The following is a 23,400-nucleotide window of genomic DNA, read 5'->3' as shown; positions in this document are numbered from 1 at the left end:
CTTCAGCAACTGAATGAATGAGGTAGCACTTTCAATTTTTGGAGTTTCAGATTAGAGAAGACTTCTAAGGGCAGAATTGTGCATATAAGTCACAGAATAAGCGTAATGGTTGTCAGGAGGGCACCTGGCATTTCTTTAGTATCTACAACATATCCAGTACTGTGTTCATGATTTTTAAGACCCATCAGTACTTGCCCTTCTGGTATTGTCAAAGAGGACACAAAGGAAGAAAATTTGATGCATGTCCCAGAGTCACCTGGCACTCAGGGCTGTAACAGCATCTACCAGGGGGCTCAGTGATCCCAGATTCCTCTTGTTGGAGCCCTTAGCCAGGGAAGCACAGCCTGACCAGGGAAAGACAGAACTCATTTAGTTTTGTTTGTTTGCTTGGCGGTACTGGGGTTTGAACTCAGGGCCTTGTACTTGCTAGGCAAGCTTACCACTTGAGTTGCATCCCTTGGGCCTTTTATGCTTTAATTATTTTTCAGGTAGGGTCTGCCATTTTTGCTTGGGCCAGACTCAGAACACAATCTTCCTACCTATGCCTCCTATGACTGGGATCACAGGTATGCCACTACACCTGTCCCTTAGTTTTGTCTTGATGTATGAGCCCAGTAATTTTCATGCTTTAAAGCTGCTCATTTCTGTATATAACCTTCAACAAATGAAATATTCTCCTCTAAACTGTGATGATTTAAAGTGCCTTAAGAGCACTGGCTGCTATTTCCTCTTGGGATTCTTCCATGCCTTTTCACTTGAAATCAGCTGTTATTTGGACAGTAGTGCAGCTCTGAGATTTTAGACTGAGGCTGTCAGAACCAGGAATTTCCATCCAGCTTCCCAGTTTCTGAGTGAGATTGATGAGAATCATTGATTTGGGAAATGGGGGGCAGGGGGTGGGGGGCCTCCATTCCTGGGCAGTCACCAAACCATGGTTGAATACTGAGAAAGCCTATTTAGGTAGAAAGCTAACCTGGAAGGATTTCTGATGTCACCAGTCCATTTTTGCACCAAGACAGTAAGGGCTGTATTTTGACTGACTTTTTCAGCCCTTCGTTTAACTAGAGCAGTGATTCTCACCGGAGGGTGGATTTTCCCCTAGAGAATGGCTGGCAATGTCTGGAGACATTTTTTGGTCATGACTTGGGGGTGAAAAGGGAGGCTGGGTGCTACTGGCATCCCATGGTGGTAGCACCCTAGCCCCAGAAAAAAACACATCTGATCCAAGATGTGGCTAGTACTCCTTGGAGCAACTCTGGGTTGACGGGAAAAAGTTTTGATTTGCATTGAGAAATAAAACTAGTATGTTGAAAGAGCAAAAAAGGAAGGTGACCATCCTCAAGGACCCTGAAGGAAGAGATGGAGTTTTCTAGTTCCCGAGAGGAAATGACTTAGCATTCTGGGGAGGAACGCTCCCCTGATTTTGATTTACAAGTTGACACACCTCCTTAAAGCCAATATGTTTTCATTTCCTAAGAGGCTGTTCAATTTCTTCTCCTTTAAAGGTTTTCTATTTCCCTGAGGCTGCAAAGTATTGAGCTCTTTTTACAAGTATAAGAAATCCCAACCAAGTGGAATAGCCCAACGCCTTCTAGCAGTCTCTGAAGTGGTCATATACACATGGGAGGGGGGCTGGGGGCTCAGTTGCAGTGCTCCACTTTTCAATATTTGACTTGGCTTCTCAGGATTTGAACTGGGTTTGCTGCCACATTGGGGCTCACTAACGCAGAGTTTGTCATGCAATAATCCACAAGTCCCTCAGATACCTCAGTAGCACTAATGAAGCAGACCTGTGACACAAGAAGTATAGACCTTTTTAGAACACAAAATCCAAGCTCCAGAAATAGGGCACCTTTTTATTCCTCTATGTACAAGAGCTGATCTATAAACCCTTGATCATTTCTTATACCATATGAATAACTTCAGAAGAATTTAAATTGAGTTCAAATCAGATGCTCTTATCTTTTAACAACCCCCGTATTAAGCATAAAATTAAAATGTTCCAGTTTAAGTATTTTTTCCCCAAGGTTCTAACTACTAAAAGATTCACACAATGAGGAACTAGAGTTGGAGTGTTTGTAGAGGATGGCTCAAGCTTTTAAGTACTTCGGATAGGGGAAAGGGATTTATTACAACTGGTCTAGTTGATATAAAAGAGAAATGGTAGGAAAAGTCACTTTTAATTACTCAAAGGTCTCTTGATATGTCATATTAGCCTTTGGTCTTTTAAGTAACTAACCTCTATAAATATTTAAGTATGTTCTCGCCTTTGTGAATGTCACTTGGCAAATATTAAAGAGAATTTCCAAATCAAAGGGAAGCTTTATGTCATTTATGTGCTGAGAGTTCAAAAGTCCTGGTCTGGGTGACACTGGCTTTGATCTTCTGTGATTCCTTCTATGACTTTAAGAGACTTAGTATAAATACCCCTGGCCTTTTGCTTTCTTTATTAGCCAGCCTTCTTTGAGTAGTTCTGTAAATCACAGGAGAATTGTGTTAGTCTGTTTTCTATTGATATAACAGAATACCAGAGACTGGGTCATTTATAAATAAAAAGGGTTTGTTTGGGCTTCTGGTTCTGGAATTCCAAGGACATGGAATTCTGGCATCTGTACATAGCAGAAAACAGACAGGCAGGCAGGCAGGCATGGAAAAAGAGAGAAAAGCAGGCCAAACTTCACAATAGCTAACCTATTTCCAAGAGAAATGCATTAAGTCATCCACGAGGGCTCTGCCCCTATGACCCAAATGCCTCCCACCACTGTTGCAGGGAGGAATTAAGCCTTGGCATGACTTTGGGTGGGGACAAACAATATTCAAACCACAACAGGGAACAGAGAGGAGGCAGCATAGAGAATGCAGAATCGACTGGCCCATGGACTGAAAGTCACCGCTCTCTCATCTGGAGAAGGGTGCCATTCATTCAGGCCTTTGTTCCCTTTGACTTGTGTTCCAGGACCCTGAGTCTTACTTTATCAGCTCATCAGAACCCATATTCTGTATGTGTCCTGAGCAGAAACCAGAAAGCTGGCTCTCTCTTGGCACATATGTCCAGAAGGAGATATGGAGTGCCTGGGTGGGCAGAGAGAAGGGGAAAGAATAAGGGGAAAAGCTTTGTACCCCTCTACTATCATCTAGCTGTGAAAATTATCAAAAGAGGTAAATTTGAGGACTTCTGTCTGGCCCTGGGACATGGAGATTAGATTCTATGAGCATCCATCAGTTAGGCACTTGGAAAAGACACTTCTTGGAGCAGTTAGGGATTTATGAGGCAAAGAAAACCGAGTGTGAAAACCTGCTGCTTGCAGAAGCCCACTGCTTCAGTGATTGCTTTGGTAGGGCTGTGGGTGTCTTGAGAATATTTTAAGGGAGTTAAAGATGTAGAGGAATCTTCTTCTACCTAGCACCTTACTAATGTAGGTATGTCCTACCCTAGATCAGGATGGTGGCTGTAGCTGAGGCTGTGGCCTCTGGTCTAGGGGTGAACTCATTTCCTGGAGCTCTGCAATGACAAAGACTCTGAGGCCACCTCCTGGCTCAGTGAGGAGTTGACATTTGCTATAGGTAAAAGAAGAAGAGTGAAGTGCCTGGTATCTATTCCTTATTCTTTCATTAGGACTTGGGTTACCAGGGAAAGATGGACAGAAAAAACCACAGTTCTCCAGTGAGGGCTCTTCAAACCCAGTTCGCCAAGAGTGATCCCAGGTGCTGCCTTGGAAAGATGTGATGGCCAGGGAACTGTGGTGGGTGGAAGATAGTGGGAAGACTAGATAGGTTTGTAGGCCTTGAATGAGACTCAATGTTGGGTAAGTAAACATATTAATGCCAAGGCTACCATTTCCTGAGTGCTGATATATGCCAGACACTGCTATAAACACTTTAATCTTCATATGTAACAACTCTTTTAATTCAACTGCAGTTATTACTTACCACTGTTATCCCCATTTCAAAGGCAAGACATGAGAGGCAAGAGATTAAGCAACTTGCCTAAAGTCAGACAACTAACAAGAAGTGGAGTCGGGATTTGAACCAAGGCAATCTTAATTATTAGCCTCTCAAATTCATCAAATTTCATCAAAAACCAGAGATCAGTGCTTTTAATGAGTCTAAAGTAAAAACTGAAAGATTGTATACAGTAAAGTTCATAAGTAAGTGGTACTGTCACTTGAGCAGAAAGCATAAATACATGCACACATGCAAAAACTCACAAAATTTTGATAACCTCTAATTTTCATCTTTCATCTTTCAAAACTATTTAAAGAACAAATACTTCACCATGGCTAAGCCCATGGGGCCTACATTCATGGAGGCTGCTGTGAAAAATGTGAAGTTTTTAGAGAGACTGAGAGTTCAAGAACTGAGGAAAGGATATGTCTGTGACAGGAAACAAGGGCCCCGTGGGACAGATTTGCATCCAGTACTTTATTTGTGTGGACAGCACCATTTCTCTAGCACAGCCTGTGTGTAGTAGGATAGGAAGCTACAGCATCATATTCTCATTGCCTGCAGTTTATACTGTGCCTGATGAAGTTACAGGCTGTAGGGTTGAGACCATGGAGGGATCTGAGCACTTGCAAGCAGAGTCTGGATTTTGTGTGCCTGACTGCATGGATCACATGTAATTTAGGAAGAGTGACAGGGCCTGGGGAGATGGATGAGCTGAATGAGAGGATGGGGATGGAGCATAGGGATCTTCTGGGTGCCCGTCCAGGATCTGGACTTGAAGTCCAGAATGGAACCCAAAACACACTGACTTGCATGGGCTGACACAAGGGAAAGAGAGATTCAAGATGATTCCGACACTATTTCTAGAACAACAATAATAAAGAATGAGGAAGTTTGGACGAGGGTGCAATTGAGAGAAATATTTGCCCCTCCAAACATTCTTCCCCAACCATGTCATCTAAAGTGATTTTAAATTCCACCTTGGAATTTTTCATCACTCTACTCTTTTGCTTCTTCATAGCTAGTCACAGTGCATGTTTGTGACCTGTCATCCTACTGGATTGTAGGTCTCTGCCTAGTGCAGGACCTGGCACACAGCAGGCTACCAGCAATCATGTACTGAATCAATGAATTGATTTACTTAGTAAATATGGAGAGTTTGACATTTCACTAGGTGGTTATAGTGGTCACATCAAAATGCAGGACCAGTTCCTTGAAGATAGGTGGGAATTGTCCATGACAGTATGGGACTCACCCAAGTTGATTGTCAATAGACCTGAGAACCAAGGGGAGTGGCCCCAAGGAGAGGCTATCAAGAGACAAGACCTGTGGGGATGTCCATACTGAGGGCTGGGGAAAGAAAGAATATCCAGCAAACGAGAAAGAAAGTGTGACCAGAGGCGGGAAGGGGCCACTGAGCCAAAGGAAGTGGGGCTGTTGAGAGGGGAAGGTGCATTCAAAAGCTCTAAGTGCTGGGAACCAGTCAGGAGAAATGAAAACATGGTTTCAATAGGTAATAGCAAGTTGTCATGTTTGCTAATGAAGAGATCATTTATTCTCCTTAGAAGGGTAATTTTAGTAGAAATCAGATTTTGAGAAATTTGAGAACTAGAATGAGAAAGGAATGAACAGTTCTTGGAAATTTTGGCAATATAGAAAAGAGAATATTTCTTGAAATGCATAGGAAAAAAGCCCTTTTTAAAACATTGCATGTAAAACATGCAATCCCAACTACTTGAGAGTCTGAGGCGGGAGGATGGCTTGAGCCCAGGAGTTCAAGGCCAGCTTGGGCAACATACAGAGACCCCCCCCCATCTCAAAAAAGAAAAGAAATGTATACATAACAGTATTTGAATTTATTTTGGGGAAGGATTCTAATGATAAGGAGAGACTAAGGATCAAACCATGTCCCTCCCATAACTCCCATCCTACTCTGTGTAAAAGTCAAGTCTTCATGGTGCACCATCCTGGAAAGTCCTCCCCAAAACCATTCAGACCTCCCTCTCTCTTCCCATCTTCTTTCCATGGCCACACTGTCCCCAGACTCCCACCCCATGTGCTTTCCTCTGCTCTCTCCTCCCTGACCAGATCCCTGCTTCAATGTCCCCTTCAAAGTCCCAACCCCCACTTTTGCTCAGTTCTTTTCCATTGTAGTTTGCACTACCTAGCAGGCTGTGAAAATTACTTGCGGACTCTGTTCCTTGCTTCCAGTCTATATCTACCCACTAGAACATCAGCTCAGGGAGGATAGGACAGTGGCAAGACAGTGTGTTAGATAATGAAATTAATGAGTACGGTCAAGTCGAAATTAAATCATATTGAATACTAGCTTTGGCTGGTAGTGGTGGTTCAGTGGTGGTACACAGCTGAATCCCAGGTATTTGGGAAGTGGAGATGGGAAGAATTGCAGTTTGAGGCCACCCCAGGCAAAAAGTAAGCACAACCCCCATTTCAACCAACAAGTCAGGCATGGTGCTGCATGCCTATTATCCCAGCCATGTGGAAAGCATAGGTAGGAGGAGTTGTAACCCGGATCTCCAAGAGATCTTTGCACATTTATGGCAGCATTATTCACAGTAGGCAAGGTATGGACACCACCTTTCTGTCTACCCACAGATGAATGGATAAGGAAAATGTGCTGTGTTCATATAATGGAGTACTGTTGGATCTTGGAAAAGAAGAAACTCTTACCATTTGGGGAAAACCATGTGTGAACATTGAGAACACTGTGCTAGGTAGAGTCAGTCAATCAGAAACACAAATACCACTGGTCTCACTTGGAAAACTCACAGAGTACAGTAGTGGTTGCCAGGCAAGGGCTGCAGGAGAGTGGTTATGGGGAGTTCTGTCAGTGTGTATGTAGTTCCATAAACGTGAAGTCTAGAGAGCTACAGTACGTTGTGCTTATAGTTGACAATGTTGTACTGTACTCTTAAAATTTAAGAGGGTGGATCTCATGCTGTGTTCTTACCACAATAATAAAAAAAAAAAAAAAGATGCTTTCCCCAAGGACCTGCCAGAGGTGGCCAAAACAAAGGGTAAAATGCATGAGTTGAAAGATTTACAGAGCCCCTGAGGTGAAGCACACCTCATTCAGTCGGGAAGAGTCACCCCCAAAAAAGGAACTCTTGGGTATGACAGACAACATCCTCCCCCATGTTCCTGCTACAAGCATGAGCAAGTTTTCAGAACTTAAAGTCAAATGAGCAAATCCCAAGTGTGGTTTAGTGACAGTAGGTCCCTGAGGGGTTAGTAATTCAGCAGGCAAGAGGTAGACTGGACAGTCACAAATTAGAGCTCCTTTTTGGAGCCCCCTCCAGTATTCTCCTGATCCTCTGGTTTCAGACATCTTACCTCCTCCTGTGGAGACAGGCCCTTGAGGCTGGTACCATGTCCCCAAGTGTGAGTCTGTGCTGTCTGTGCAGGGCAGCCCCTCACATCACAAGGTCTGTCTGCAGACAGCTGGTGTTTCTTGTCCTGTGTCTGGTTGGCACCTGACCTCTGCTAAAGCTGGCACAGCCTCTGGCAGGCACAAAGCCTCCTGAGCAGATGGCTGGGCACATAAGTCACGTCAGAAAGTTGTGTTGTGCGTCTAGGGCAAGCCCAGACATCACCGTTGTCACCTGATGCCATCAGAGAGTCTGTTCAATGTCTCGTGTAAGTATTCATGGCTTTCTTCAACCCAGTTTGTGAACAGAAGAGCTTCAGACGTGTTCTGCTATTCAAAACAAATGAGATAGTCAAAATTAACAGTAAATCCCCTTCTTCCTTTCAAGCCAGCTCCTGGGATCTGTAAATTCAGGCATCCCTTTAGTCTATGCCTTTAAAAATAGGGCTTGAATTCAATCTTTGCAGTGCTTTTTAGCTTCCTGATCCCTGCTCAGCTTCCTGTGGCACCCCTACTGACAGCTCCTTCTACTTAGAGCCTAACCTATTTTCTGTCCTGCAGTGACCTCTGAGTGAAGGCGGGTGAGGGACAGGCTGATGAGAGGACAGAGGTAGAAAAGCTTGCCCCTGGCTGCACAAGGAGGACGTGGACACACCATTCAATGTCTTACCAGGTGTCATTGCTCTATTATGGTTCCCTGATCGAGGCCTTCTACTATTTTGTTCAATCTTTCTTCCTGAATTTCCTCTCACCATTTTTTTTTCTTTTTTGTTTTTTTTGAAACAGAATTTCACTATGCAACCCAGGCTGGCCTAGAACTTGAGATCCTCCTGTCTCGACCTCCCCAGTACTGGGATTACAGGTGTATGCCACCATGTCCAGCTTAAATTTTCCATTTTCCCCTGAATCATACTCTTTAGCCAAACCAGATGCCTTATCAATCACATGCTTCCTCTGAATCCTTCCTCAGTGTCCCTTCTATTTCACAGTCTCCCCTCACCCATCTTTCCAAATTCAAATTCTTCCCAACTATCATGACCCACCTTGAATGTCTTTGTTAGTTACCTTGCCTGTGCCCTGGCCTGAGCTTTCTTTGTGACTTGTCCTGGTCACTGCTGTTTCTTTTCCTGTCTTGCCCGCCACCTGACCAAAAAGCTCCTGTGCTCTTCAGTGAATTCTGGATGGGTGAGTAACAAAAATAACAGCAGCTGCCAGCATTTGCGTGACACTTATCGTGTCTCTCCTGAATTTCTGCAAGCTGCTACATGCATATTAAATGTGAACTTCTCTGGACTGGAGACCATGACCTCCATCTCCGTATTAGTGAGGTTCAGCACATGCCTGAGACATCACTGGTGACCAGTGTGCCAGTGGACGATACAAGAATTTATGTAAGCACCAGAGCAAGCCAGCTAGCAATTTATTGTGTGTGAGCCACCTTTCAAAACTTCCCCTCACTCTCAGTCCTAACAGTTTTTCCTTTGTAGTAGATCCAGGATTTGAGACTTCCCACATTTTACCTTTTCCCTGTGGAATCTCAACTTTTCTTGGTCAAATATTTCATTTTGAAAAAGAAATAACTTTGCTGAAATGGTGACATATCCCATTTACTTTAGCTCTTTAAAATTAGAAAGAAAATGTACACTTGGGTTAAAATATGCAGAAGATAGGAAATAAAACATTCACTTGGTACTTTAATAATTAAACTAAATTTTCTCACCAAGTGATAAATGCTACTAAATCAATGAAATATGCATTAATTAGTTAATCATGCAACCAGAACATCATACAACTTGATTGCCTGGGATTTTTTTTTTAAGAAAGTCAGTGAGGAGAGTAGTTTCATCATTATAATATGGATAAATATTCAAAACCAGTGAAATGCATTTCTTGGAGTTTCACTATCATGTCTTCATTTTATTAGTAACTTTCTGCTTTTTATTTTTTTTTATAGCTTTTCCCTCCCTTTGGTCTGGTTAGTGTTGGTCCTGAATTGCTATTACTTACTTTTTTTTTTTTAATTCAGGCTTAGTTATTGGCATTCCCAATAAGTAAATTAGTAAAAAAAAAAAAAAAAAAAAAAAGACTATGGATCAGAAACCTTAAATTCTCATCCCGACTTTGGTCATAGTCAGAATTACCCTTGTGAAAAGGTAAACCTTTCCCCTGTCAGTTAATATCATTTCCTGTGAATCTGCCCTCTCCTCCTGGTGCCTAAAATTCTGTGAGAAACTTTCCTTCTCTTAGTGCAAGCTTTCTTAATCTGAATCTGCATGCCTTCCTCTTTCTGTAGCTATCTTATTCTGCTTAGTGTTGCTATAACAAAATACCATAGACTGGATCGTTTGTAAAGAAAAGAAATTTATCTTCTAAAGGCTGGTAAGTCTTACATCAAGTGACCAGTAAGTTGGCCTGTGTGCTAAGGGCTGCATCTTCCATGGTGGAGGAATGTCCTCATGTGACAGAAGATGGAAGTGTAAGCAGACCAGGGCTATGGGATCCTCCTACCTGTCACATGCCACCACACCCCAGCTTGCTGGTTGAGATGCAGTCTTGCTAACTTTTTGCCCAGATGGTCTAGATCTTCAGTCCGCCTCATCTCTGCCTCTCGAGTAGCTAGGATTACAGGTGTGAGCCACTATGTCTGGCCATGTTTCTTATAATCTACATGTCTTCTGAGCAGAGGTACTGGAACTAAGTGCCAGCAATGCTTCAATCCAAAATATCCTCACACGTTTTAACCCCCTGTGCAGTATGCTGACCTCTTTTGAACTTCTTGTTTTGGTGTTTATTTTTTCATGATGCTTATCCTTCTTCAGATCTCTGTTATGTAACATGGTGCCTGGAGTATAACTGGTGCTCAGCGTGTCAGAGTTAAATCTGCTTGTACTTCCCTCCATTAGGTGGCGGTTGAAAATAAAGACAATCATATCCATTGAAATTGGGCCATTTTTCATGGAACTTCAAGCAGATTCGAGAGCCTGCACAAAAATAAAAGGCTGAGGGTAGCCAAGACAGTTTTTGAAGTACAAAATCAGGGTTGGGGGCACTTACCTTGCATGCTACACTCTAGGAAATAAATGCAGAATGGTTACTGCCATATTGATAAACAAATAGACCAATGAAACAGATTAGAGACTCGGAAATGGAGCCTTACTGGCAAAAAGGGGATGTGTGTTCATCAAACCATTTCCCTTCCCTCAGGGTTGCAAACTAACCTGGGCCTGGGGTGTGGTTGACGTGGTTGAGGGTCTGCTTAGCAAGTGTGAGGCCCTGAGTTCAAACCCCAGTACAGCCAAAAATAAATAAATAGATAAATAACCTTCATTCCACAGCTTCCCTCTGACTGAATTCCAGCCAATGGCTCATAAAGATCCTTTTATGAACAATTTATTTTTCCTGAATCCCACTGAAGCAAGGTGAAGCTGGAAGGAGCTGGGGGCTCCTGAGTTCTGCAGGACAAGAGGCCATCCAGAGCCCCTGTGGCAGATGATTTATGACCCAAAACATAAGCTTTCATTATGTGAAGTTTCTGAGATTTAGGGGTGTTTGTTGGCCCACTCAAGCACATCATGCCTGAAGGGAAACTTGCATACAACAGCTGGCCGTGCAGATGTTACTGAGAACGTGAACTATGCAAGATATAGGGCTGGGGCGACTGTCCTATCTAATTAGAAAACAACAGCCACAAATTCAATCTCTCCTCCATACCCCACTCCAGGTGGATTAATGATTTTAACTGTGAAGAACTAAACTTTAAAGCTTTTATAAGAATACATAAGAGACCGTCTTCATGTCATCGGAAGAAGGAATGAACATCTAAGACACACAGTATACAAATCAGGAAGAAAAACTCTGACAAAAATAATTCACATTAAAGTGCAAACGTTTCTGGATAAAGACCCCATAAGTCCACAAGTGTGAAGACAAGCCAAAGACTGGGAGGATATATGAAATCTATAACCAGTGTACTCAATGAACACTAGTAGAAGTGGGCAGAAGTTATGGATGGGCATCTTAGAGAAGAAGAAACTTGAACAGCCAACAACTATTTGAAAAAATGACTTGCAGAACTTAAAGCCAGTTAATTATCATGTTCAACTGTTTGCTGAAATTCAAGTGCAGTTGGGCTGTTTGCTGCCTGTAGTTAGTATGAATCCCAATAAGCATTTTGAATATCTAAGACAGTTGAACAGTTTCCTCTGTCCCATCAATTTCACCAGCAGTGGAATTGAGGGCATTTTATACTACTTAAACTTGGTGGTCCACTGTGTTACTAAGCTCACCTCTCTCTGTGCTGAAATAACTCATCATATTTTTTAAAAGGCAATCATATTGCCTTTTCTGATTTAGTCCTTCATCCTATGGGGTGATCAGATTTACGTCAATCATTTGCTTTCCTTTCGCTTACAGCAAATGATCTAGTACCAATCCTTGAAGACTTTCCAAGTTCCTATGGAAAACTGATTTACTGCAATGACTAGCTACAAAACTTAAAATTATCATGTAGGTTAATAATTAACACCTGAGCACATACAACAGACCCCAGACACTACCAACCGTTCTCTTGTACTAACTCTTGCACCAACTTTAAAAAACTTCCCTTCTCCCACTTACAACTGAAGAAACTGAAGTGCCGAGGGGTGTCAGGTTCACACCCCACCCATCTTTCTCAAAGGCCTGCACCTTGCTGCTGTTTCTGCTGCTCTGTGGCCAAGTGGAAGGGTGGATACATTGCCTGTGACACTCAGGCCAGGGTAGATTGGGGTTGGATGGGAAAGAGATGACCAAATTAGCCAAGTGAACCACTTGTAAGTGTCTGAATTCTCCAGTGCATATTTCCGGCCCACATAAGTAGTTGTTTATTGACAGCTGTTTTCTTCCTCTTCCCAAGCACTGGTTTAATGTCAGCATTGTTGTGAGGTACTTGGAGCATTTATTAGAATTCAACAGCCATTTCCAAATTCAGAGTACTTCTCACTTACTGAATAATGCATCTTTAATTACTGACCAACTGAAGCTGGTTTTCAAAGAGTGGAACTGTTCAGTGCCTGCTGTACTCCACAATAATGGCCACAATCGAGTTTTATTGGTTTTTGTTTTTTGGGTTTTTTTTTTTGTTAACGCAAGCCCTCTCTCAAAGGAGAGGATGTAGCATCACTAACACATACCTCAAAGACAAATTTCTTCCCAGCTTGGAAAGCAACCAGATCTCTAAATTGCCATGTTCACTGAATAATAAATTTTATGGAAGAAAATGATGCCAGATCCAAGAGGATTTGATAAAAGGGTGTTTGAACTCTGCAAATGATACAAAATATTTCTGTTCTTAAGAAATTTTATTCAATTGATAAATAAAAGACCACATGAATACTTTTGTGCTTAATTCAGTTTTTTCTACACAATTTCAGTGAATAGATTATTCTGGCAGTTTCATAGTAGGCCAGACCTTAGAGAATTCCATGTGAAATATTTTAGTGCTTAAACTATCACACAAACCTTCAGAGATTCTCTGACTTCTAGCACTGCTCCATGATTCAGAAGCTAAGGCTCACTGTTTTTGCAAGATCATGGTGCTGCTTTGCCTGACTGGGTTTGGATCAAACACATGTGCACTTCTTTATATGACACCTGGGACATTGTGCAGACCCTTTCCATGGAGTTTCAGAGCATTTGCTCAGCTTGCAGAGGTCAAATGCATTTCCTCAGCCATGGACAGAGCTAACTAAAATCAGGGCTCAGCACCTCAGAAGAAATGCTGGACACGCACTGTTTCAAGGAAATAACACATTCTTTGTTTTCCTTCTTAAATACGCTTTTCTTCAGAAACAACAAAAATCTCACCAGTCTTAGTAGGCTTGCAGGTCTTCAAAGGGAGAAAAGCAACCATCTCTTACTCTAAATGGTTGAATGAATCTCTGGGATGTTGTGAACACTAAAGCCATTTTAATAATGCTATCATTTTTATGCAGGCCCTTCTAAATAGAATATTATGACTATCCTTCTAAAATGATGAAAACAAAAAATTTATTCTTTCCCTTCAATACTGTGTACTTCTTCCAGCTGCTACTGCTTATTTTTCACGGTAGAGGGTCGTGATCCTGCAACTGGACAGGTTTGTTCTGAACAAGCGTTTATCTCAGTACATTCAGGCTCTCTACATTAACAGATTAGGTCTTGCAGCTGTACTTGGAGATGTACTTAGAAGATTTATTTTTTAGCAGGGAACAGATGATGGTGTCATTATCTTTAAGCGATTGCAAATATATAAATCACAAAAGGTTTTGGAAGATCTAGAAGAAAAGTTTAGACCATACAACTTTTCAGATTTAAATTTGACACAAACACACACGACAGTATGCCATATCTTCAAACTGTAGAGCAGTTGATTGTACCTGACTGTCCTATAGATGAAATGACTATTTCTGAACTGAATAGAAAACTGAATTTGAGCATGTACAGAGTTTTATATCCCCAGGGGTGTTTGAGGCCAATTCCCCACCAATATCAATAGATGACTGTTTTTATTCTCGCCTGTCCTGGGTCACTCACACTCATTCCAGTCAATGCTTACGTCCACATACTCTTATGCACACACATAAATTGTGTGTGTGCACTTGTGTAAAATTCCACAGGAGACTTTTGTGGAGTCCCCTTCAATGCAGAGGGTTTGCAGGACATTTAGGCAGTGACTGAAGAGAGTTATTTCCATATTCAGTTCCAGAGGAAGAATTTTCAAGACCACTCACTAAGTAGTCAAGTTCTAAAACAAATGGCAGCCTTGGGATTGGCTAATGAGTGTAACTGGCATGGGTTCCATCCATTTTTCATGAAGTTATAATTAACACACTGTCTGCTCCCACAGGTTCAGCCTTTGTGAATGAAGAGCAGGCACCTCTGAAGGCGACTCTGCCTTCTAAGGACACACCCAAGGGGGCCAGCCGGGCAGCCCCTCTGCCACCCTCCAGTGTCACCACACCTCGCAGGAGTTTACTTCCAGCACCCAAATGCACTTCCACACCTGCTGGTAAGACTTTCTGCCTTGTAGGGGCACCCTTTTTGCGTTAATGAAAAGTCCTTTGAAACTCACTGAGCACATTGGTATTGAGAGGAGATGACCGATGAGTTCCAGGTGGCCCTTAACTTAGTAACAATAGCACTGTTTTCAAGGTATATTAATGTAGTTACAGATTTAAATCCTCACAACTGCCACTCATGCCTCCCTCGTCTGGTAACCCTGTGAGTCACACGGTTAATCTCAGAAAGCAAGAACCAAGCTATTTTCAGCAGACTGGGGTTGGACCAGGGAAGTGGGTGCTCCTGGAATCATTAGAAGGGCGTGGCACTTTAGAAACCCCCAACTGTGCCTCAGATCAGCCCCAGAACCCCACAGGGCACTGCTACCCCGCTGGCCACAGGCTCACATGACCAAAGCCTGGCAGGACCCTGCAGTCAGCTGTCCTGGCAGGAGGGTTGACTGCAAAGCCTCCATGTGCCCCGAGATCCATGCCAACGAGGGGATCTCCATGCTGTACCTCTCCACTCCCATGAGCCAGGTGGCTGGCAGGAGGAGGATGGCAAGTTTGAGGCCAGCTTGGGCTACATAGTGAGACCCTGTCTTCTGTATCTGTGGTACTTTACCCATTTCCATTTTTTAAGTTTTTTCATTTTTACTTCTTTTTCCCTTTAAAAACATTTGGTCAAATTAGTACTTTATTTGTCTTGAAGGAAAACAGTATCTGTTGCATTTATTTATAATTATGCTACATCTCTTATAATTTATTAATTCCTGCTTTTATTATTATTATTTTCTTCTATCTACTTTGCTTTGGCTAGGTTTCTTTTTTTCAAAAAAAATCAAATGTGGAATTAGACAGATGAAAGTAATTGTATAGTGTGTTGGTGGCATAACCACACAGAGAAGAACCATCCCAAGTATTTAAAACGCAGTAATTCGATTGCATACCTACTAGTACATACCCTAGGGTCAGAAAAAAAATGTAACAAAACACCTTAAACTGTTTTAGTAACTATATTATTGGTGGTAGAGGTAGTGTTGTGATCTGATCTGGTAATATTTTGAATGTGTATATTGTAGGGTTAATGTGATATAAGAATTATGGGATAACATATGAACTCTTCTGAAATTTATCTTTCAAAAAAAGCTCAGTCCGCTGGAAAGTTATAAACAATAACTGAAGCAAGAGTAGCATGCTCAGATTGTCTTAAATACATTTCTTATTGAAAAAGACAGGTCCTGAAGAAGTAACTGGTTTCACGTCTAGGTCAGGAAATGTAGACTGTCCAGAAATCTTGCTATAGCAGAAGCCAAGAAGTCAAAAACCACTAGGGTTATAGCAGAAGGACTCAAGAGTCCACCTGACTATGCTTCTACTGGTGAAAAACAAAATGAAATTTTATAAAAAGAGTGACTTTGAATGTCAATAATATTAATAACTACAATGGATTAATATTCATCAAATTATAAGTATATCCATAATGGCAGATGATACCAAAAATAAATAAATAAATAAAGTCACTTAGAAGGATGCTAGGAAACAACCACATTTTTTGAAATCTGATAAATAAAGAAAAAAATCAAATATGTACTTTAAGTTAATGAGTGAGGTGTTTCTCTTTATAAATGTATTCTAGGTGATACAGGAAGTGTGATTAAAACATCAGCTTTTTACAACTTCTAGAGTCCGTGGCCAAAGGCAGTGATCAACTTAGAAAGACAACCCACATCATGGGCTGCACTGGTGGAAGGTATCTGTTACCTGTTACCTGTTAGTTCGTCTGGGGGAAATGAAATCTGAGCTAGCCTTTAAATCCAACTGCTAATGTCCTGAAAACACAAAGGACTATAGAAAGCATATTCAATAACACCATGGGAATGGAGTCAGACTTAGAAACTTTATAGGACAAACCAACTAATTTGCTCAATAATGGAAGCCAAAAAAGGGCAAACAAGCATCCAAATAAAGGAGGTGGGGTGAGAACCTGTAGATTACCAAAAACAGACATACCAACCAATTCCAGGTATGAATCTAATTTCAAATCCTAATTCAAATAAACACATTTAAAAAGTATTTTGAAGGCAGGACATGGTGGAACACATTTTTTTGTTTGTTTGTTAGTTTCTTTTGTTTTGTTTTAAATCTCCTTATTGTTTTATTTTATTTATTTTATTATTCATATGTGCATACAAGGCTTGGGTCATTTCTCCACCCTGCCCCCACCCCTTCCCTTACCACCCACTCCCCCCTCCCTCTCCCCCCCACCCCCTCAATACCCAGCAGAAACTATTTTGCCCTTATTTCTAATTTTGTTGTAGAGAGAGTATAAGCAATAATAGGAAGGAACAAGGGTTTTTGCTGGTTGAGATAAGGATAGCTGTACAGGGAGTTGACTCACATTGATTTCCTGTGCGTGTGTGTTACCTTCTAGATTAATTCTTTTTGAGCTAACCTTTTCTCTAGTTCCTGGTCCCCTTTTCCTATTGGCCTCAGTTGCTTTTAAGGTATCTGCTTTAGTTTCACTGCGTTAAGGGCAACAAATGCTAGCTAATTTTCTAGGTGTCTTACCTATCCTCCCCCCTCCCTTGTGTGCTCTCGCTTTTATCATGTGCTCAAAGTCCAATCCCCTTGTTGTGTTTGCCCTTGATCTAATGTCCACATATGAGGGAGAACATATGATTTTTGGTCTTTTGGGCCAGGCTAACCTCACTCAGAATGATGTTCTCCAATTCCATCCATTTACCAGTGAATGATAACATTTCGTTCTTCTTCATGGCTGCATAAAATTCCATTGTGTATAGATACCACATTTTCTTGATCCATTCGTCAGTGGTGGGGCATCTTGGCTGTTTCCATAACTTGGCTATTGTGAATAGTGCCGCAATAAACATGGATGTGCAGGTGCCTCTGGAGTAACCTGTGTCACAGTATTTTGGGTATATCCCCAAGAGTGGTATTGCTGGATCAAACAGTAGATCGATGTCTAGCTTTTTAAGTAGCCTCCAAATTATTTTCCCAGAGTGGTTGTTCTAGTTTATATTCCCACCAACAGTGTAAGAAGGTTCCTTTCTCCCCGCATCCTCGCCAACACCTGTTTTTGGTGGTGTTGCTGATGATGGCTATTCTAACAGGGGTGAGGTGGAATCTTAGTGTGGTTTTAATTTGCATTTCCTTTATTGCTAGAGATGGTGAGCATTTTTTCATGTGTTTTTTGGCCATTTGAATTTCTTCTTTTGAGAAAGTTCTGTTTAGTTCACTTGCCCATTTCTTTATTGGTTCATTAGTTTTGGGAGAATTTAGTTTTTTAAGTTCCCTATGTTTTCTGGTTATCAGTCCTTTGTCTGATGTGTAGCTGGCAAATATTTTCTCCCACTCTGTGGGTGTTCTCTTCAGTTTAGAGACCATTTCTTTTGATGAATAGAAGCTTTTTACTTTTATGAGATCCCATTTATCTATGCTATCTCTTAGTTGCTGTGCTGCTGGGGTTTCATTGAGAAAGTTCTTACCTATACCTACTAACTCCAGAGTATTTCCTACTCTTTCCTGTATCAACTTTAGAGTTTGTGGTCTGATATTAAGATCCTTGATCCATTTTAAGTTAATCTTGGTATAGGGTGATATACATGGATCTAGTTTCAGTTTTTTGCAAACTGCTAACCAGTTTTCCCAGCAGTTTTTGTTGAAGAAGCTGCTATTTCTCCATCGTATATTTTTAGCACCTTTGTCAAAGACAAGTTGGTTATAGTTGTTTGGCTTCGTATCTGGGTCCTCTATTCTGTTCCACTGGTCTTCATGTCTGTTTTTGTGCCAGTACCATGCTGTTTTTATTGTTATTGCTTTGTAATATAGTTTGAAGTCAGGTATTGTGATACCTCCTGCATTGTTCTTTTGACTGAGTATTGCCTTGGCTATTCGTGGCCTCTTGTGTTTCCATATAAATTTCACGGTAGATTTTTCGATCTCTTTAATGAATGTCATTAGAATTTTGATGGGAATTGCATTAAACATGTAGATTACTTTTGGGAGTATCGACATTTTTACTATGTTGATTCTACCAATCCATGAGCATGGGAGATCTCTCCACTTTCTATAGTCTTCCTCAATCTCTTTCTTCAGAAGTGTATAGTTTTCCTTGTAGAGGTCTTTCACATCTTTTGTTAGGTTTACACCTAGGTATTTGATTTTTTTTGAGGCTATTGTAAATGGAATTGTTTTCATACATTCTTTTTCCGTTTGCTCATTGTTAGTGTATAGAAATGTTAATGATTTTTCTATGTTGATTTTATATCCTGCTACCTTGCTATAGCTATTGATGATGTCTAGAAGCTTCTGAGTAGAGTTTTTTGGGTCTTTAAGGTATAGGATCATGTCGTCTGCAAATAGGGATATTTTGACAGTTTCTTTACCTATTTGTATTCCTTTTATTCCTTCTTCTTGCCTAATTGCTCTGGCTAGGAATTCCAGTACTATGTTGAATAGGAGTGGAGATAGTGGGCATCCTTGTCTGGTTCCTGATTTTAGAGGGAATGGTTTCAGTTTTTCTCTGTTTAGTATAATGCTGGCTATAGGTTTGTCATATATAGCTTTTATAATGTTGAGGTACTTTCCTTCTATTCCTAGTTTTCTTAGAGCTTTTATCATGAAATGGTGTTGGATCTTATCAAAGGCTTTTTCTGCATCTATTGAGGTGATCAAGTGGTTTTTGTCTTTGCTTCTGTTAATGTGGTTTCTTACATTTATTGATTTTTGTATGTTGAACCACCCCTGCATTCCTGGGATGAAGCCTACTTGGTCGTGGTGAATAAACTTTTTGATGTATTGTTGAATTCGGTTTGCCATTATTTTGTTAAGGATTTTTGCGTCAATGTTCATTAAGGAGATTGGCCTATAGTTCTCCTTTTTGGAGGTGTCTTTGCCTGGTTTTGGGATAAGTGTAATACTGGCTTCATAAAATGTGTTTGGCAGTTTTCCTTCCCTTTCTATTTCGTGGAACAGTTTAAGGAGGGTTGGTATCAGTTCTTCTTTAAAGGTCTGATAGAATTCAGCAGAGAATCCATCAGGTCCTGGACTTTTCTTTTTGGGGAGACTCTTGATTGCTGCTTCAATTTAGACCTTTGTGTTATAGGTCTATTCAGGTGATTAATTTCCTCTTGGTTTAGTTTTGGATGATCATATGTATCTAGAAATCTGTCCATTTCTTTAAAATTTTCGAATTTATTTGAATATAGGTTCTCAAAGTAGTCTCTGATGATTTCCTGGACTTCCATGGTGTTTGTTGTTATCTCCCCTTTTGCATTCCTGATTCTACTTATTTGGGTTTTTTCTCTCCTCATTTTAGTCAGGTTTGCCAGGGGTCTATCGATCTTGTTTATTTTTTCAAAGAACCAACTTTTTGTTTCATTAATTCTTTGTATGGTTTTTTTGGTTTCTATTTCATTGATTTCAGCTCTTATTTTTATTATTTCTCTCCTTCTATTTGTTTTGGGATTTGCTTGTTCTTGTTGTTCTAGGAGTTTGAGATGTATCATTAGGTCATTGATTTGGGATCTTTCGGTCTTTTTAATATATGCACTCATGGCTATAAACTTTCCTCTCAGGACTGCCTTAGCTGTGTCCCATAGGTTCCGGTAGGTTGTGTTTTCATTTTCATTGACTTCCAGGAACTTTTTAATTTCCTCTTTTATTTCATCGATGATCCATTCTTCATTAAGTAATGAGTTATTTAGTTTCCAGCTGTTTGCATGTTTTTTGTCTTTACTTTTGTTGTTGAGTTCTACTTTTACTGCATTGTGATCAGATAGTATGCACGGTATAATTTCTGTTTTTTTATATTTGCTGAGACTTGCTTTGTGCCCTAGGATATGATCTATTTTGGAGAAGGTTCCATGGGCTGCTGAGAAGAATGTATATTGTGTAGAAGTTGGATGAAATGTTCTGTGGACATCAACTAGGTGGTGGAACACATTTGTAATCCAGCATTTGGAGACAAAGGCAGGGGGATTGCTCAGATTTCTGAGATAGAACATAACAAGGTTCTATCTCAGAAATCGCAAGAGAGGGAGAGGGAGACAGAGGGCAGGAGGGAGGGAGAAAGGAAGAGAGATAGAGAGAAAGAGTGAGAGAGAGAAGGAGACAGGAAAGGAAGGAAGGAAGGCAAGGAGGGACGAAGGGGAAAGAAAGAAAGAAAAATATAATTGATGAAACATGAACAGTGGCTAGTTTATGGTATTAAGAAATTGCTAATATTTTAAGTATAATGGTAGCATTTGTGGTTATGTTTTTAAGGGTTGTATTTTAGAAATTCACATATATAAAAAGATATGCTTTGTTAGTGTTCTCTCACTTATAAAAAATACCTGCGATAATCAACTTATAAAAAGTCTATTTTGATTAATAGATACTGGGGAGCACATGGCAGACAAAGCTGCTCACTACACTGCTGTTAAAAAAAAAAAGAGAGAGTGAGAAGAGTGGGCAAGGGTCCCACCATCTCTTTTGAGAGCAGGCCCCCGATGACTGAAACCTCCCACTAGGCCCCATCTCTTAAAGTTTCCACCCTCCTCCCCGCAACAGTGCCAAGTTGGGGACTAACCCTTTAATACATGGAACTTTGGGGGCCACTTACAATCCAAACTATCACATATGCTATCTGAGATTTCCTTCAAAGTGCCCCAAGATGTTAGTGAGCAGACTGTTTTATAGATGACAAGACAAGGTTGCCACTCATGGCTTATTTGTGGGTGTTAGACTATAGAATGCAGTAAATTGACTGGATCAGCCTCTCTACTCTATGTTTAAGTGTTGCATAAGACATGCTAAAATGTGTAGATAGAGTGGATGTTTTAGTGGACATAGAGTTACATGGAAATAAGGCACTTGAAGTGTGGACAAGAAAGGGGAAAGGCAATGCTTAAGACCATAAAATTTTCAATGTATTCTCAAGTGTTTCTGCTACTTTGAAAAGTCTCATAATCTTAATAACAATTGTTTTCCATTTTACATTACTTTATAGAACACTTTAACATGCTAAATTTAATTTGGTCTTCACAAAGACCCTAAGAAATGATTATTTTACAGATGGGGAAACTGAGACTCAGAGAAGAGCAATGAGTTGTCTAAGGTCACATGTGGCATCCAAAACTAGATGTATCTTGCGTCTGTTTCCAGTATTTTTTCCTTATTATTACAATCATCCAGATGGAAGCTATTAGAACTCCATTTGTGGACCAAATATTTCTTGTGGAGAGTGCATGGTGGTAGACAGAATGGTACCCTGGGCTTCTTGCCTCAGGCCATGCCCAGCTTGACATCACCTGGTTGAGAGTTCAGTAGAAGATGCCTTGACATCCATGTGGTCCCTGCTTATTTCTTGTTTGTGGTGAGAATACCCCACATACTATCTGCAGATGTGCCATAAAATTCCAAATAATGCCATTTGAGGAAAGAAGTAGAGCCTTTCCCTAAGTCTGATGTGTGTGTGTGTGTGTGTGTGTGTAGTGTATGTGTGTATATGTGTGTATGTATGTGTGTATATGTGTGTGTGTGTGAAAATATTCATCGGTCCTCCTTCTCTGAACACGTGTTATTTTCTCCAGAGGCAAAATTTTAAGTCTGTGCTTGCTTGTTCCTTCTTAGGGTGAGCTCTCACTTTCTTTGTTGAAAAGAAAGTAAACATCCTTTTGAGAGATCAAAAACATCCAGTAGACTTACTAGCCTTGCTCTTCCAGGTACAAACTTTCATAACTGTGGTAATCGCTTCCTTTCCTATTCCAGACTAAGGTGTGTTCTGTAGTTGTTCTGCCTTTACCGGTTTGGTGACTAGGGTATTGAATTGGGGTAGAATGTTCTAGAGATAGAAAGATAAGTGGGACATAATCCTCTCTCCAAAAGGCTCCAAAGTTGGTGGTTGAAAACACATTATTGGTCAGTGTTTTAGTGAGGCTAAGATATGGAGGGCTGGAAAGGAATGACTTCATGCTTCCTCTGACAACTGGATGGCCATACTAACTACCAGCCTGGAGGCAAAAGGAGGACAAGTTGAGGAAAGATGGCCAATTTGGTTTTAGATGACAGGAGTTTGAGGAGCTTGGGAAACATCAGATAATAATGTCCAGTAAGCTGGAAGTCAGAAACCTGGGTCACTAAGGGAAGCTTTGAGTTGGCAATTTAGATTTGGAAGTCATGAGATTATTATAGTCATTGCTCTGCAAACTGCAAGAATTGGGCTGTGTGAGTTCATCTGGAAAGATGTAGAAAGTACAAAGGAAAAGAAAGATCTGAGAACAGCACCCCCGGTACCATCCAAATGAAACCAGACTGGGTTGACTTTGCATATGCTAAAAATACAGGGGGTTTTGGCAGTCTTTTATTTTTTAAAAAGTGTTTTCCTGTTTTTACATAGCAAGTTGAAATATCTTTTTTTCTAGCATCTAGTTCTAGAGGATTTTGGTACCAGTGCCTTGAGAGTTTTTTTGAGTTCCAGTAATTGAAGCATATGATATAAACTTCTTAGTTGTTATTCACATCAGCCAAACATCCCTTCCTGACATAGGTCAAGTATGTACTAAAGGCAGGTGGAAAATGCTCTCCACTCCCCATGAGAAGGCTGGATGGGCACCACTCCTGCTTCACCTGTCCCAGCCATTGAAGTTGGGCCAACTTGAATTAGGAAATCTTCCTATTTCTCATTCAGTTAAAAATGTGAGGGGATAGTACACACTCCATGGTACTATTTCGAGAATTGATACAAATAAAAGGACATTTTGCATGGTATCTATTTAATAAATGTTCTTCAAGTCTTAGTTTGACAGGGTTAATTTGAATGTGAAGAAATTTTAGGGTCATAAGTCCTTTCTAGTCTTTCATGGGCATAAGAAGGCCTTTAATGAACTCTACTCTCTGAACTCGGTCTTTATATTTCCACCTTAGCCTCCTGCCTCACCGCACACTCAGCTCTGACCATGAATGAGCTTCCCTTTTCCCCAAGCTAACTTCCTTCCTAAAACATTCACTCAGTAGTGCAGAGGAAAGCCATACCACAGCAGTCTC

At 40.8% G+C, this 23,400-nt stretch overlaps 1 protein-coding gene across 4 annotated transcripts in view; it reads left to right on the top strand.

Moving 5' to 3' along the window:
• Mtus2 (microtubule associated scaffold protein 2) overlaps positions 1-23,400 on the top strand; it is a 573,095-nt gene that overhangs the window by 363,827 nt on the left and 185,868 nt on the right. For all 4 annotated transcript variants that reach the window (XM_074043623.1, XM_074043621.1, XM_074043622.1 and 1 more), the window contains exon 6: positions 14,199-14,360. In XM_074043623.1, the coding sequence (XP_073899724.1) occupies positions 14,199-14,360 (162 nt within the window). The remainder of the gene's footprint in view (positions 1-14,198; positions 14,361-23,400) is intronic.

This window comes from Castor canadensis, chromosome 10 (genome assembly GCF_047511655.1).
Source record: "Castor canadensis chromosome 10, mCasCan1.hap1v2, whole genome shotgun sequence".
NCBI lineage: Eukaryota > Metazoa > Chordata > Mammalia > Rodentia > Castoridae > Castor > Castor canadensis.
This window is presented reverse-complemented; position numbering and strand designations above follow the sequence as displayed.